At 33.3% G+C, this 15,360-nt stretch overlaps 1 protein-coding gene across 4 annotated transcripts in view; it reads left to right on the top strand.

Annotated features, from left to right (window-relative positions):
- LRBA (LPS responsive beige-like anchor protein) overlaps nt 1-15,360 on the top strand; it is a 745,100-nt gene that overhangs the window by 654,856 nt on the left and 74,884 nt on the right. For all 4 annotated transcript variants that reach the window (XM_036852028.1, XM_036852030.1, XM_036852029.1 and 1 more), the window contains exon 48: nt 15,121-15,288. In XM_036852028.1, coding sequence (XP_036707923.1) covers nt 15,121-15,288 — 168 coding nt within the window. The remainder of the gene's footprint in view (nt 1-15,120; nt 15,289-15,360) is intronic.

The following is a 15,360-nucleotide window of genomic DNA, read 5'->3' as shown; positions in this document are numbered from 1 at the left end:
CAACATTGGCCCAATGAATTGATGATTACTTGTAAAACAGCAGGTAGTAATTCCCCCAGTCTTTGTAATTCCCCTCTTTGTAAAATAAAGCAGACTAGAGAGTGTGGTGGATTCTTTGGCTCAATTTGCACTGTAAGAAAGCTGTCTTTTTGCAAAAATATGTATTCTTTCTTTCCTTGACTTAACATTATTCTTTTTTTGTTTTCTCTTCAAAAGCAAATGTACACCATTTGTACTTTATATCCTTCTTCCCTACTCAGGGGTCTCTTTTATAGGAATAATGATCCCAATGGATTTTATAAAGGAAGTATTGACACTGATCAACGATTATTATAAATTTAAAGTTTTCTGTGTAAAACATTTTTTCCAGCTTTATTGAGTATGATTGACAAATAAAAAATGTATATATTTAAGATGTACATATGATGGAAAATATTTTTAGAGAAAGAAAAATTTTTAATTTTTTAAAATTATTCTTATCTAGTTATTTCATAAATAACAATTTTTGGTATTTGATGACATTATTTGGAGGTAGATTGTTAGCATTAATACTAATGCAGACTTCACTAATGCCAAATTCACTGAGAGGTTGGGGAGTAAAGTAAATTAGTTCTACTTTGAAGCTTTTATTTTCTTCCCCTTTCAAAATGAATGGGAAGGCCCTTGAATGAAAGCTGCTTTTCATTAGTGCTACCAAATGCCTACTTGAAAGAGTTGAGTTCTAACTGAACACCCACACAAGAGAAAGGGAAAGCTTCCTTTTTCTACTGGAGGACCATCAGCTAAATAGCTCTTGGCTTCTCTTTTCCAATCAGGTGGTTTCACATCAGAGTTAATTACTCCAGTCATTTATTCTAATCACCCTCCTCTTATGGCTAGCTGCATTCTGTCATGGGGTGGCATCGTTTGAAGCCAGTTAAGTTTGAAAACCACTGCAGGGTACTTGAGACTCATTAGTGAGGCCTATCCATGCCTGGCTTTGGATTTGCTCCCTGATTAACTCTGGATCTCTCTGCCTTGCTCCCTCCTCCCGCCATCCACCAGCCCCCACTCGTCAATGCAGTTGCTCTAAAGAGGAATGTTTCAATTAACTCTTGCCTTGCTGTTTGTCTTTTCACCTACATATTTAAGAAAAATTTAAATGCTTACATTGCTAATAATATATTTGATAGATTTTGACCTTATAACTGCATCCTTTGAGTTGAATTTAACTGAAACTGTAGATATTCTATAAAGAAGAGTTATAATTTTGAACAACAAGGGAGGAAAATGGTGGTCTTTCAGAATGAATGCATCTATGTCTCGATCCAATTCTCCTAACCTAATAAAGGTAGTGGTTCCAACTCTGGTTTTATAGTACTCTAGTGTGTCTTACCAGCTTATAGAAAAGGTCCCCTGAAAAGCTTTAAAAAAGTCTCAAAACAGTTTGATGTTTGACATTTTTATTATTATAGTAGTTTAATTTAAAAGTGTTTGCCAAGTGGCACATTTAAGAGATACTAAAATCACATAGACAAATAATATTTATGCTATACTTCTTGAAAAATAAAAGAAAAATGTGTAGTCAGTGCCCTGAGTAGATAGTTTGAGGCAGTGTTATTGCATGAAAGTATTTAAAACATTTTCTAAAAATTAACAAAAACATGTATCGAATTTGGTAGTTAATTGAAAGTGTTTATTTAAATAGGAAATAAGAGAAATTTTCTCCTTTCTTTTTGCACGGTAGTTTGATTTAAGGAAATCAAATAGTTTATGTGTCAAAACAAAATATGATACACATTAAAATATATGAAATCACATTTTTTAAGTTGCTAATGTTTAGCAGAATGAACTCTTATTGTTAATTCTCAGAGGAAAGTAGTTTAATGGATTGCTTCTTTATTGAGGGTCTTTGGACTTAGCAATTAACAAATATGTTGGTATTCTCTGTCTTGCTGTAAAGGCTGATTTTTAAAATTCGATTTTTAAAATCTCCTAATGAATATACAGTTAAATTAGTGAAAAAGAGGCCTAGAATATAATTTCTTATTTACCTCTATAAATATTTATTGAGTGTTTACTGTGTGCTCAGTTCCAAGAATGAGATATAATCTCTGCCTTCTAGGAATTCAGGTACTAGTGAGCAAGGTAGAAAAATAAACTATAATACAAGGTGAAAGTGTTAGTTTTGAAAGGCAGGTGTAAAGGTGAAAACCAGTTGAAAGAACAATAAAATCTGTAAATAAAGCCTTCGGGTTGACATGGCACATCAGATTTAGTGTATACTCAGCAATACTTAATACTAGTGTCACCAAATGGTATATGTGAAACCCATTAAAAATAATTCTTGGTATGAAATGGTTTCATATTTTTAGAAGTTTCCTAATGCAGCTTTGGCATATACCATTCTATTTCAGAATTTTTCAAAAAGATGTGTACTGACATGGCTTCAGGAGTCAGATTTGGGTTCTGACATTTACTAGCTGTGTGATATTAGTCTATTTACTTAGCATTCTTAGCCTCATTTGTAAAACAATTTTTTTTAAATGTAGTGCTTATCTCATAAGATTACTGTGAAGATTAAAGAAAATAATCCATGTAAGACATTTAGCGTAAAACCGGGCACATTATATGTATGCAGTCACTAAATGTTAAGTGCCGATGTTATTGTTATTATAGTGTTGTTTAGTTGGTCAGTGAATTTCTTCCAGGTTGACCTTCAGATGCATTTTCCTTGCATAATATGTTGTCTTTCTAGAGGCTTTGTCAAGGTTATGAATGACTTTATTTGCATCCATCTTCCTGACATTGTTCAAGAGAAAATAAAATATGACAGATGATACTGTAATATCCACTTCACTTTTTCTTCTTTCCATGTAATCAGCCTACCTTAAATTTGATTGTATGGTTAGCAAACTGTAGACAAATCATTTGTAATGGCTTGTAATCACAGAAATTCTGCACATTTTCTAAAACTCTGCCAAATTAGCACAGTATCAACTGGATAAAGTTTCTATGGTCAATTTCATGCTTCTTATACAACGCTTTAAGATCTTAGTCCCTCAGCATAGATGCTGAATTGTGCTAAATCACAAGAATTTCTTAAATGCCATTCATTCATTCAACAGACGTTTATTTAGGGGCCTGCTGGGTAATTGGGTCTGTGATCACAAAATTGGAAGAATATGACACCTGCCCTTTGGGGCTGTCATTACGAAGATCAAACAGACATGGCAGTAACTAATTAGGGAAATAGATTAAGTGATGTGTTTATTTATTCATTCAACAAATATTTTGTGAATGCCTACTACTTATTAGTCTTTGGGAATATAGCAATGAGAAAGACAGCATAGTGTCTACCCTTTTGCACCATTTTGTTTAGTGAGGGAGATGGATAATAAATAAGAAACTAAACAAATAAATATGTAACTTGTGATAATATATAACAAAAAATATAATACTTGTGGCATGTACCATTAAGGAAAATCTCAGGCTACCATTAAAGCATTCAATATTTTACTCGTTTGTGTGTATATACTTTTTTTAATATTAATTTTTATTGAGATATAATTGACATATAACATTATATTACTTTCAGTTGTACAACAAAATGATTCAATATTTGCATATTTGTGAAATGATCACAAGTCTAGTTAACAGTTGTCACCATGCATAGTTATAATTGGTTTTTTTTAACTCCGAAACGGAAAGGAAATGCCTTATGTTGCTTCCTTGGGAAGGTTGGGCAAGGCTTAACCGAGGAAGCTACACTTGATCTTAGTCTTTAAGAATGAGTAGTAGTTTGCCAGGGAGGGAGCAAGATGATGGAAAGGGCATTACAGAGATACAAAGCAGTGTGAACAAAGATCTTGATGTTATTACAGTACAGTACGCACGCTCAACTTAACTCAGGAGGTGGCGTGCAGTATGTGTGTAAAGAGAGCTGTGAGTGACACCTGTGGAGGGAGAAGACTGGAGGCATATTATATGAACATTCCTTAGTGTCTTGTAAGTCAGATGGGCTTTTTCTTTGGGGTAGTGGTGCCCAAAACATGGTTGCCAGACCAAGAGCTTCAGTCTTACCTGAGGACTTGTTAAAAAGGCAAATCTTGGGGTCAGCTCCAGACCTACAGAAACAGAAACTCTCTGGGTGGGAGCCCAGCAATCTGTGTTTTAACAAGTCCTCCAGGTGATCTTAGTGGCTGTTCAAGTTGGGTATCCACTGCTTTAGAGAAAGGAGAACCATTGAAAAGTTTTAAGGAGAGTCATGAATTGGTCAGGTTTTAGATAGGAATTGAATGGAGGGAGGGGATTTTAGAGAGAAAGAGAACAGTTTGGATAGTGTTAGAATAATTGAGCCAAAAAATAATGAAGCATGGAACCAAACATAGTCATAGTGGAAGGAAAAGAAAGAATGAATTTGAAAGATACTTTGGAGGCTTATTTTCTTAGTAGATAATATTTTGGAGGGAGAGGAAAAAGGAGCAGCCAAGATGACTGCCCCATTTCTGAATTGGCTGAGTGGATGAAGGTCTCCTTCCATGATCAGAAAAGCAAGCAAGAAAGCAAGTTTAAGAGGAAAAATTCTTCATTATTTTTTTGATATATTAGGTTTGAGTTACCTGAGGCAGAGCAAAAGAAGTAGTCTAATTTGACATTTTGGACTTGAAACTCTGGAGATGGTCATAATAGTCGGTTGAGGTAGCTGAAGTCTGGCTCATCTGGTCTGAGTTATATTAGAAACAAGGGCCTGGGACTGAGTTGCGAGGAGAACGAACACTGAAGATGTCGACAGAGGAAAAAGACCTTCCATTAAAAAGTGAGAAGGAGAATCAGAAATGCAGAAAGAAAATCTGGAGGGACGTTAGCAAGGAAGCTTGGAGAAGATAGAGTTAGAAACATAAATGCCGTAATGCAGAGAGGGGAAGTGATAAGCATCCTTAGGTTTCAGACAGATGGAGGTGGTCATCTTAGCAAAAACATTTTTGGTGGTGTAACTATAATAGAAAGATGAGAGATTAGTTAAGAAGTGAAAGTGAGGTAAGGAAGCATAAATAACGAATTTACTTGAATCTCTCAGAAGGTTTAGATTGTTGATCTCATATTGCCTGTGTATTCATAACTACATAAAAATAATTAAACAAGACTGACCCTATTTACTAGTCATTATTACATTGATAATTTCGAAAGAATCAGACCTACAATTTAGAGAATCATAGACTGTTATTATAGATGTTATGGGATTTCTAAGAGTGGGCAAACAGGCTAGTTTCATGTGCTGCCAAAATGAGGTGATTTTTATGAGGTTTATGAATGCATCCGTGTTGTCTACAGGTTTCATGTATCTGACTTTCATCAAACGTTGTGTTTCCTGTACTAAATCGTAGTCTGTGGCTATATGTTAGTTCTTAAAGTGCATAGCTGATACAGCTGAGTAGATAATATGTAAGAATTCTAACCAAGGACTTTTAAGGATTGAGAGTTTACAGATGATATCATAATTGGTAAAATTAGTCCTTTACCTTTGTTGTTAGAGGAGTCATAGTGCCATGTTTTGAATGCTGCCACATTTCTTCAGATATTTGTAAATGGCTGAAGAATATACATTGCAGAATATTGTGTCTGTTTAACAAGTGAAGATGTTATATTTCTGCTCTCATGTCCTAAGATACAGCCGTTCTTCATGGCACTGAGAATTGTAATGACCACTTCAAAATTGCATCAAAGGTCACTTTATAGTCTGCTGCAGGTGTTTCGTGCTTTGTAAGGTTTATCTTTATTTTCAGCAGGAGAAGCTGTATATTTTAAAGTGTTAAATATTGCTAATCCCTGAATTCTATCTTTTATAAAAATACTGTGTAAAAATCTGAATGCAGATTCAGTATTTGGAACTGAATAAAGCTTTACTGCCCAATGTTTTAACCACTAGTCATGTGTGACTACTGATCACTTGAAATGTGGCTAGTCTGAGTTGAGATGTGCTGTATGTTGTAAGTGTAAAATATATACCAGATTTCTAAGATTTAATACAAAATAACTTAATATTGATTATATGTTTAAATGATATTTTTGATTATACTATATTAAAATTAATTTTTCCTATTTTAAAAAATGTGGCTACTAGAACATTTTAAACTCCATATTTGGCTTGCATTATATTCCTACTGGGCATCACTGGTATAAAGTCTGGTGATTATTTTTTACCCAGAATTTTTTGGCTTAGAAATCTCAGTATTGAACATGAACATATTTTAATATTGAAACAGTATACAAACTTCTGTTATAGTTATCAGACTTAGATCCAAGAAGGGCTTAGGGTTAATTCAAATCTATAAAAGAAAGTTCAAAATATATTTTTTTAAAGATTTAATTTTATTTATTTTTGCGTGCGTTGGGTCTTAGTTGCTGCGTGCGGGCTTTCTCTAGTTGCGGCGAGCGGGGGCTACTCTTTGTTGCGGTGCGCTGGCTTCTGCTCCTTGCGGTGGCTTCTCTTGTTGTGGAGCACGGGCTCTAGACACACAGGCTCGGTAGTTGTGGCACGCACGGGCTTAGTTGCTTCGTGGCACGTGGGGTCTTCCCGGACCAGGGGTCGAACCTGTGTCCCCTGCATTGGCAGGCGGATTCTTATCCACTGCGCCACCAGGCAAGTCCCTAAAGTTCAAAATATTAATGCTAAGTTCAAAACTGAATTAATCTTTTACCATGTAAACTCTTCCTTATCCAGTATAATCAAGGTCCAAACTTGAAATCTGGGTGTCATCCTTCCCCTCTCACATTGGTAATCAGTTGGTGGTATAAGTAATAACATATCTTAAATCTTTCTGAAATCTGTCCCCTCTTCTTCATTCCCACTGCTCCTTTCTTGATTGGGGTTCTCAGTGCCTCTCACATAAGCTATTGTAATCATCTTAGAGATGACTTTGCCTCCCTACCCTCTCTCCAAAGGAATATCTGATCTCCTTAGCCCTAGAATCTAGCATAGAACAGAACTTATAGTAAGCACTCAATAAAGGTTTGTTGATTGAATGGATGACAGAGCTGCTGATATTAATCAAAAGTTGCAGAATGAAAAAAGACTTTTAGCCCTACGTAATATACATATATACAATTGGGCACACAAAGTAAGTGCAGATGTAATTCTCTGGCTGAACTTGTCAGTGCTTTAAAACTGACATTTGTTGTCATATTGTTCAACAATATGAATGCATATTCAACATTTGCATTCATATTCTTTAGTTCAAGTTTTTCTTTATTGGTTATTCTTGGAAGTGGTGATATAATAAGCGTTCTATTTTGCCAAGGATTTTGATTTGCCAACGTAAATTTGTGGCAGTCAGTCCAGAGAATCATTGGTGCCATGAAGACAGCTCCTTGTTTTTATCTGGAGTCCCTGTGGGATTAAACTACATCTGGCAATAAGTAGGGATGCTGGTCTGGGCATCTTCAAAGGCAAGAGACTGCTAGTATTTATCAGATCTATGTGGATAAGCAAATGGGAAGGGATTAAATTTTTTTGGTTTTGTTTTCCTTCTTTTAATAACTGACTATAAAATTAAAACTTCCAGAAGTTCATACAGCAAATTAGTACATTTTTCTACGGTTGTTGAAGAGGAAACCTGTTCTTTTTTTCTATACCTAGGCAGATAACTAAGAATTTTAGATTAGTATTTTATTTACTTAAGCATATATTTTTTATAACTACTTTATCTCAGAGAGCATAACAGCAGTATACAATGCTCAAAATTAATTTTCTACGGATACTTTACTAATTCTTTTTAAAGGGTTGAGCATTTAGTACCGTGGTTTAAAACATTTTAACATCTGTGTGTATTTGGACATCATGATTGGCATTTGGAGGCTTCTCTTACCATTTATCTATGTGGGAAAGTTTATCCAGAATTTCTTTCTGAGGAAAATCTTGAATCTGTCTTAGGGAAGACCACTCCCCCTTCCAAGTGAAGGTGAGCTTGCCTTCCATAGAGACTTGCTTCTGTCTTTCCTTTCACATTTTTAAGAGATTATTAGTCCTGTGACTCAGTTTAGCTGTTGTTGAAGCATGTGGCTCTACATTTACTGACAAAATAAAATGGCTGCATTCCAGGTACTTGTCATGGAACGTAATCTAGAATTTACCATTCCAAGCCTCACCTAAGAGAAAATGTTTATGCAGGATTGCCTGAAGAATATGTAGTCTCTTCATTTGTCCATACTCTAAATCTATCCCAGGATTAAGTCAGTCCCTCCGAGAGTCACATACCTGGATTCCATCATATTGCCAAGGGAGGAATTTCTTATCTTAGGAATAGAAATAATGTGTTTTTCTAGGCCATCTGGTTTGTTTTTACATTATAGTCACTTTTGACTCTTGTAAGTGTTCGTGTTTCTTTCTTTATGTTGCCTGCTATAAAGCTTAATGTCAAATACATGGCACACCTCTAACAAGTCTATAGAATTTCATGGCATAATTTTTATGTACTTCTTACCCATTTTTGCATTGTCTTACTTCTCTTATGTTAGATTTATTTTATCTTGATGCATATGCATCATATCTATCCTTTAATTATAGTTGTTCTCTATCGTTCCTTATTAGATTTTTTTTAAAAGCTCCATCTCCCTATGTGTGTTACACTATAACTAGTTTAACATATCTGTATATTGTGAATTCCTAGATTTTAGATTAAGAGTGACCTAAGGTTGAAATGTTAATTAAATGTTTTAATGTTCTGTAGCTCTAAAGAAAATAGTTGGATAAAATGTCAGCATGTAGGACTATTTTAAACATTAGAAAAAAATCATCTCTCTGAAAAGGAGGGTAATTGTGCAAGTTTGCCTAATCCTTTTGATCTTGGCACACAGCAATACAGACTTCAGTTGAGATTAAAACTATGAATTTCAAAGGAAACATGGCCTTCAGTGTGTAAAATATATAACAGCTGGTTGACTACTCCATTTAAAACGACACAATAACAATCGTAGACAGAATGAGTCTCCTGCCAAAAGATGCACGAGTGCTTGATGGTTATTATCAAGATATGATACTAACTCACACTTTTCTTTAGTAATAGTATAAATGTAGAAATGAACAGTGTGCTGCTGGCTCCAAAATCTCTCTTCTCCCCAACAGTTCAAGGACAGTTTAGAAGTACAGAACTCCTTTAGTGATTTCTCTATCTGCCTTTCAGCCCGTACTTCAGTGTGTTGTTGACTAAATTTCATTTTTTTAAACTGTCAGATAAAATTTTTATTCTTAGCATCCCACAATTTTTTCCTAAATCCTTGATCCTCCTTTTTTTCCCCCTTGACATTCATGAATTATTGTTCTTAATGTCACAGCTTCACACATAGTTAAACTTTTTTTTAAGCCCCCAAAGTTAAACTTTTCTTTGTAAATAATATAAAATTTGTTTAACATTTTTGTTCTATGTTTATATTAAGGTAAATATCTGAATTCAGAAGCATTTTTGTGATGCATTTGTAATCAGTATGGGAGAATGTTAAGCTCATGTTAGTAGATTATAGTTCATGAACTACTTCAGTATTTTCACTGTTGTGTTTCACCTGAACAAGTAATCCTTAAATAGGTTAATTAATGCATTTTTTTTTAAAAACGGGGATTAATGTGGATTTGTCATGTCTGGAAAAATCCCATTTGGAAAGCATATTTACATTTTGAATTTGTATCTGTCCAATATGAAAAAAACGATTTTTCTCTGACCTTTGTTTCTCGAAGAATTTGATATAACAGCAATTTTTCTTTTCTATTTTTTCAATCTATTTCAAAAAAGGAAATTATAGGTAAATTAAAAATTTGCTGAGGTTACTTGGATTCATCACAAATTCAGAACCAGCATTTAAGGAGTTAATGTATCTTATTAGGGGGACAGGAAATCTGGCAACTATTGCAGAAACTAGACCTAATGGTGCACACAAACAATTTGTCAGTCTTCTTAAATGTGAATAGCTTTCCGCAAAGTGGCTGCTTTTGCTTTGTTTGAACAGGCTAAACTTTTCCTTTTTGGACTTTAAATCTTAGAAGTGAAATGTGATCCACATATTCAATCAAAATCATTTAATTCAAAGCATATTTTGATTGGAACAAAGTTGACATGGAAAGAAACTCTAGAATAAAAAAGTTGAAAGGACTTTATATCATATATTTAGCAGGAAAATTTGAAACAGTTCTAATTAGGCTGAAAAAAACAGCTTTCTTCAATGTAAATTACAAAGGTCATATATCAATGTTAAGGAAACATTACCACTAGTGTTTGAAATCCAGCATATGCAAACATAACAGACCAGTTCATTTTAAATCTGTGTGTGTGTGTGTGTGTGTGTGTGTGTTATAAGAAGGCCTTATTACATGTTTTTAAAATGAAAAATACTTAAAATTCCAAATTTATAATATTATATATAACATTTTTGCCAATCCAAACATTAACTCCTTTGAAACTTATTACTATCTACACTCAAATGAATTAAGACTCTTAATTATATGTACAAAAAGTTACAAAACTAATTTTTATAGTTTCTTCCATTAAAATATGATTAAATACATCTTATAATTAAATGCATATCAAGTCAAGAGGATTAGTCAGTGATTTTTCTTATTTGAAGCTTATAGCTATGGCATTTTGTATCTTGGAATTGAACTGGACCCTCTCAAAGCCTGGGAATGGAAGTAGTAGTATGGGGTGCAGAAGCCTATTTCTTTCTGGTTATATAATTATTTCTGTACTTAAAAGTTTGTCAATAATATTTGATTTATTTATTTGATTTTTTGTAAAAATTATTTATCCTATAGATTTCAATAGCTTTTATTTAGTTGCTTTTTTAAAATGGCATGGTATGAGAAGATTTAGCAAAAGTGTAACTAAATATTAGCATCAATCTGGGAATTACAAGTATGAGAAACACAAATAATACACAATTAAGGTTTCCTGGTCTTGAGGTAAACAATTATCTGATAATTTCTTTTGTTAATTGAAATTAGTTTTCTTGATTTTATGTAATTTTTACATTAGAGGAAATATGATTTTTTGAAGATACAAGGAAATTGCTAGAGTATTTCTAAAGCATGCATAGATTACTGAACACATGATTAATGCTTTTTATTTTACAATTTTTATTCTCAAATAGCTTAGAATTTCTTGGAAAAAGCAAACGATTTCTACATGTTATCATATTATTTGACTCCACTATAAGAGGCAACAATAATTTTATATAACATTTTTTATTAATAAATAATTCATTTCCTTAATGGGTTAGTTTCAGGAAGACGTAGATTGCGATCTTTCAATGAGATTTATTGTTAGACACATATTCATATATGTTATAATTATTTCTGACACAGGGCTACACAAATGAGTTATTTATGAATAATTTACTATTTTCTTTATAATATTAAACCTTTAATTTGTTGATGTTCTGCATGTGGGCCAAACAAATGAAAGTTACTAATAAGTGTTTGTATTTGACATGTGTATACTGTACTTTTTAGCATATCTCAAGTGTTTTAGTCTCTGCTTAATAGATCTCATTAAAAAAACAGATATCAGCCCCAAGACATTTTGTCAAGACTAATATGGGTCCCCCTGGATTGGACTGACAATTCGTGTGAGGCTTCATATGATTGTCTTTTCGTAGTCTTATTTGAACCTTAACAATTGAATGTTAGTCACTGATTTATTTTATAACTCAGGTGAGTTGAATATTATTGTATTGTGTTGGACATTTTAGTGGATTTTCTTTTTTACAAATTTTACTCAGAGCACACATTGGATGTAAATGATGTATCTAGCCTGCTAGGGGAGTACTAACAATTGATTGGTTAGGTTTGATAGCAGCATGGGAAGAATGTTTCTATCCCCTAGCTGCAAACCGTATTTAACTCCAGTCCTAATGAGGACTGTCTGTCCTAAAGGCTTTGAAAAATCTCAGATGCTTAGCATTCCACTGGCATGTTTTTATTTTTTTGTGACTGAAAATGTGCATATAAATAAGTATTTATATAAAGAGTATTTTTTAAAATCTTAACATATGAAAGGGGAATTAAAGAATTTTTAATTTATGTTTTTGAATCTCAAAAACAGAAGTTATAAAATGTATTCCCAGGGTTTTCCATTTTGAATTATTTGTATTTTTTTTACCGTCAATAATTTCCTGCAGCTTGTTCTTACCTCTTCCGTCTAGTCTTTAGTAAGTGCATTTGTTTATTATCATATATATACTTTTGGTTAGGCAATTGCCATTCACTGGTATCAAAACGATGTTAAAGTCCTGAACTGACTTTGTATTAAATGATTTTTAAACTTTTGGCAATTCCTGTATATCCATGGCAGTTGTTCTTGTGGGTCCCTTTTTAAAGCTCTGATATATTGCAAGAAATGATTGAAGACTGCTGAGATTTTTAGTTTAGTTTTTTAGAATGTATTTAAAGTTTATTCCTTAAAGTAACATGTTTATCAACCTCTGGAAGAGATTTTGCCAATAATTCGGTGAATTACTGGTCAACCCCTTAAGGACTGACCAAGTGTAACAGGGTAAGGGGAGGGATGAACCATGGCACTATGGTGACTTCTGCATGCGTGCTTGTGGCATAATGTGAGCATCGTGTCTGTCATTTCAGCATTTTTGCTTAACACTTTGATGTGGTGTCAAGATGTAAAGGTTTAAGCATCTAAATCTAACCAACTTCACCATTTTGAATGTGCATAAAGAAGTAATCAACATTAGGAAGACTCACAATTCTTTGTTTGATGACACATAAAATAAAATTGCCCTAGTTTTTAGAGCTTTAATATTGAGAAAATTCATTTGTACTTTGTCATTTGCTGAGCCTTCTGGAATTTTATAGTCTCAAATCACAATACCACGGACACTCAGGAGACTCCTGACTGTTTTATCTTATTAAACAATTTTGAAATCATTAATTTTTAATTAGCTTAGATGCAGGGTTTCTTTTTATCATTTCAATAGTGTGTGTGTATATGAACTAAACGTTTTTTATTTAAACTACTGGCGAGAGTATTATTTACATAAATAAGTGTAGGTCCTTTCTTAAGAGTATATACTGTGAGTTTGCTTCATATAGTCACACATTTTTGTAGACCCAGAGATATTACATGCTAATCTATTATAGTAGAGCTTTTCAGCTGTTTATTAACTCAGATTTTGAACAACTAAAAAGAACGTAAGCTCAAAGATATGTATAGGTCCTTCCCTGATTGAAAGTTCTAATTAAGTGAATTGGAGAAAATTAACTGAAATTAGCTGTCAGAAAGTCACATTTAAATGAGTGATGAGCTAGTCTGGCAGTAAACATTTAAATGATATAAATTGCCATTTAAGTGTATGGTTTAATGTTTGTCATGCATTAATGTGACATGAGACTGCAGTGACAATCAAGCAGCTTGCTCTAATTTGAACATATTTAGGGCTTTTGTGTAGAGTGCGCTGCTCACAAATTAAGACAATTGCTGTTTTTATGTGTCTCTTTAAACATGTCCTCCAGCCCCACCCCCTCACCCCCATCACTACCCAAGACCTAAGTTAATGAAACAAACATATCATTTTTTGTGTGCAACTTGCATTAATAGGTCCTGGATTTTCAGATTAATTTTAAATCCATGTGCTTAAAATAGGACTTTCCTGAAAGTTATTACAAGCCCTTCTCTTCTTATTTCAAATAAAATATGAAGCAGTTTTGTGCTCTCTTAGCTGTTTACTAAATTTATAAATATAATGAGTTTTGTAAGAGATGTTTTAAACAGTGACTTTTACAATTGAAACTAAATAAATATTTTTAAGGCATATTTCAATTCAGGTATACTTTGGAATATGAGAATTGCCTAGAGTTTTATTTATAGAATTATTTTTTATACTTTATGATATGTGATATATTATGAAGCCATGTTAAATATTATTAGTTAAAGGAAATATATGATTTGAATTTAGCCATAAACAATTTTCTTCTTCATAGGCAGTTGTTTTAATAAAGCACATATCTACACAAGCGTACACCTGTGAACTAATAGGAACGTCTTTTGTCACGAGATGATTTATATCTCATTGGTTGCTTGCTATAGAAGTTAGTCAATTTTGTTTTAAAACCAACAGATTTCTTTTTATAATATTGAAAACGTAGCAGCAAGCCACACCAAAAATACATCACAGTCATACACTTATGACTCTAAAAATAAGAATTTCAGTGAGATACATTACCTGATACAACTTGGTATGCTTCAAATTAAGCTTCACAGTTTGAGTTTGTGATTTGAGTAACATTATTTATTGATAGACTAGTCCATAATGCTAAGCTTTTATGTTGGAATAATTTTTAACAACATTAAATAAGTATGAATACTTTTCTAAAAATAAGAAGTCTCTGCTCATTAAAACTCTTTAGGATTTTTAACGTTATTAAGTTCAGCAAACATTTATTGGTACCTATTGTGTTTTAGGTACAGTGCTTGGAACTGGGAATGTCATGATGAATTGGAAGTGGATCTTGAACCCAGCATTTCTATTGAAAACTTGATTATGTTCATTCATTATTTATTGGACACTTATGTTAATAGAAGCAAATATTTGGTCTGATTTGATACTAGTACCTAGAATAATAATTCAGTAATTATAAGTATCCCTCCCAAGATCTAATTTGTTGTCATAAAAACTCAGTTGAAGTAACTAAATAATTTGGTTACAGTTGTTACAGTAGACAAAATGTTTTAATTCTAGAAAAATTATAAATATTTCAAGTGAATAGTCAATGTTTAATATTTTCACATTTGCTGTCCCAAAGTAACCTTTACATTGTATGACCTCCTTTCTTTGAAACGTAAGTTGAGTACCTGTCAGGCCCTGAGTTACGAACGTGACCGAGATAGACCCAGCCCTGGTCCTCCAGTGCTCACAGTACAAGTAGACTAACACGGAAATCTAAGCAGTCGATTGTAGTTCAGTGTGACACGTGCTGCAAAGTCTCTGTAAAAATGGAGGACAAATTCTGGTGGAAAATAGAACATCAGAATAAGTCTGTTCACAGTCAATTTAGAGGTAAACTTTACTGCTTGTTCTAAATTCCTCTATATATTTTAAAAACAGAATTCAGCATAATAATAAGATCTACACCTTTTTTTTCAGGCTCTGGAGAGTGAATTTGTTTCCTGCCAGCTTCACCAATGGATTGATCTCATTTTTGGCTATAAACAGCAAGGGCCGGAGGCTGTTCGAGCCCTCAATGTGTTCTATTACCTGACCTATGAAGGAGCTGTCAATCTGAATTCAATAACTGATCCTGTATTGAGAGAGGTAAGTTATCTGACTGGGTCTAACAGGTATCTCTAGACCAGAAGCTATTAGATCTCATCTTCCGTATGCTTT

Source organism: Balaenoptera musculus, chromosome 5 (assembly GCF_009873245.2).
Source record: "Balaenoptera musculus isolate JJ_BM4_2016_0621 chromosome 5, mBalMus1.pri.v3, whole genome shotgun sequence".
NCBI classification, from domain to species: Eukaryota; Metazoa; Chordata; class Mammalia; order Artiodactyla; family Balaenopteridae; genus Balaenoptera; species Balaenoptera musculus.
The sequence above is the reverse complement of the archived record's forward strand: the minus strand, read 5'-3'. Positions and strand labels throughout refer to the sequence as shown.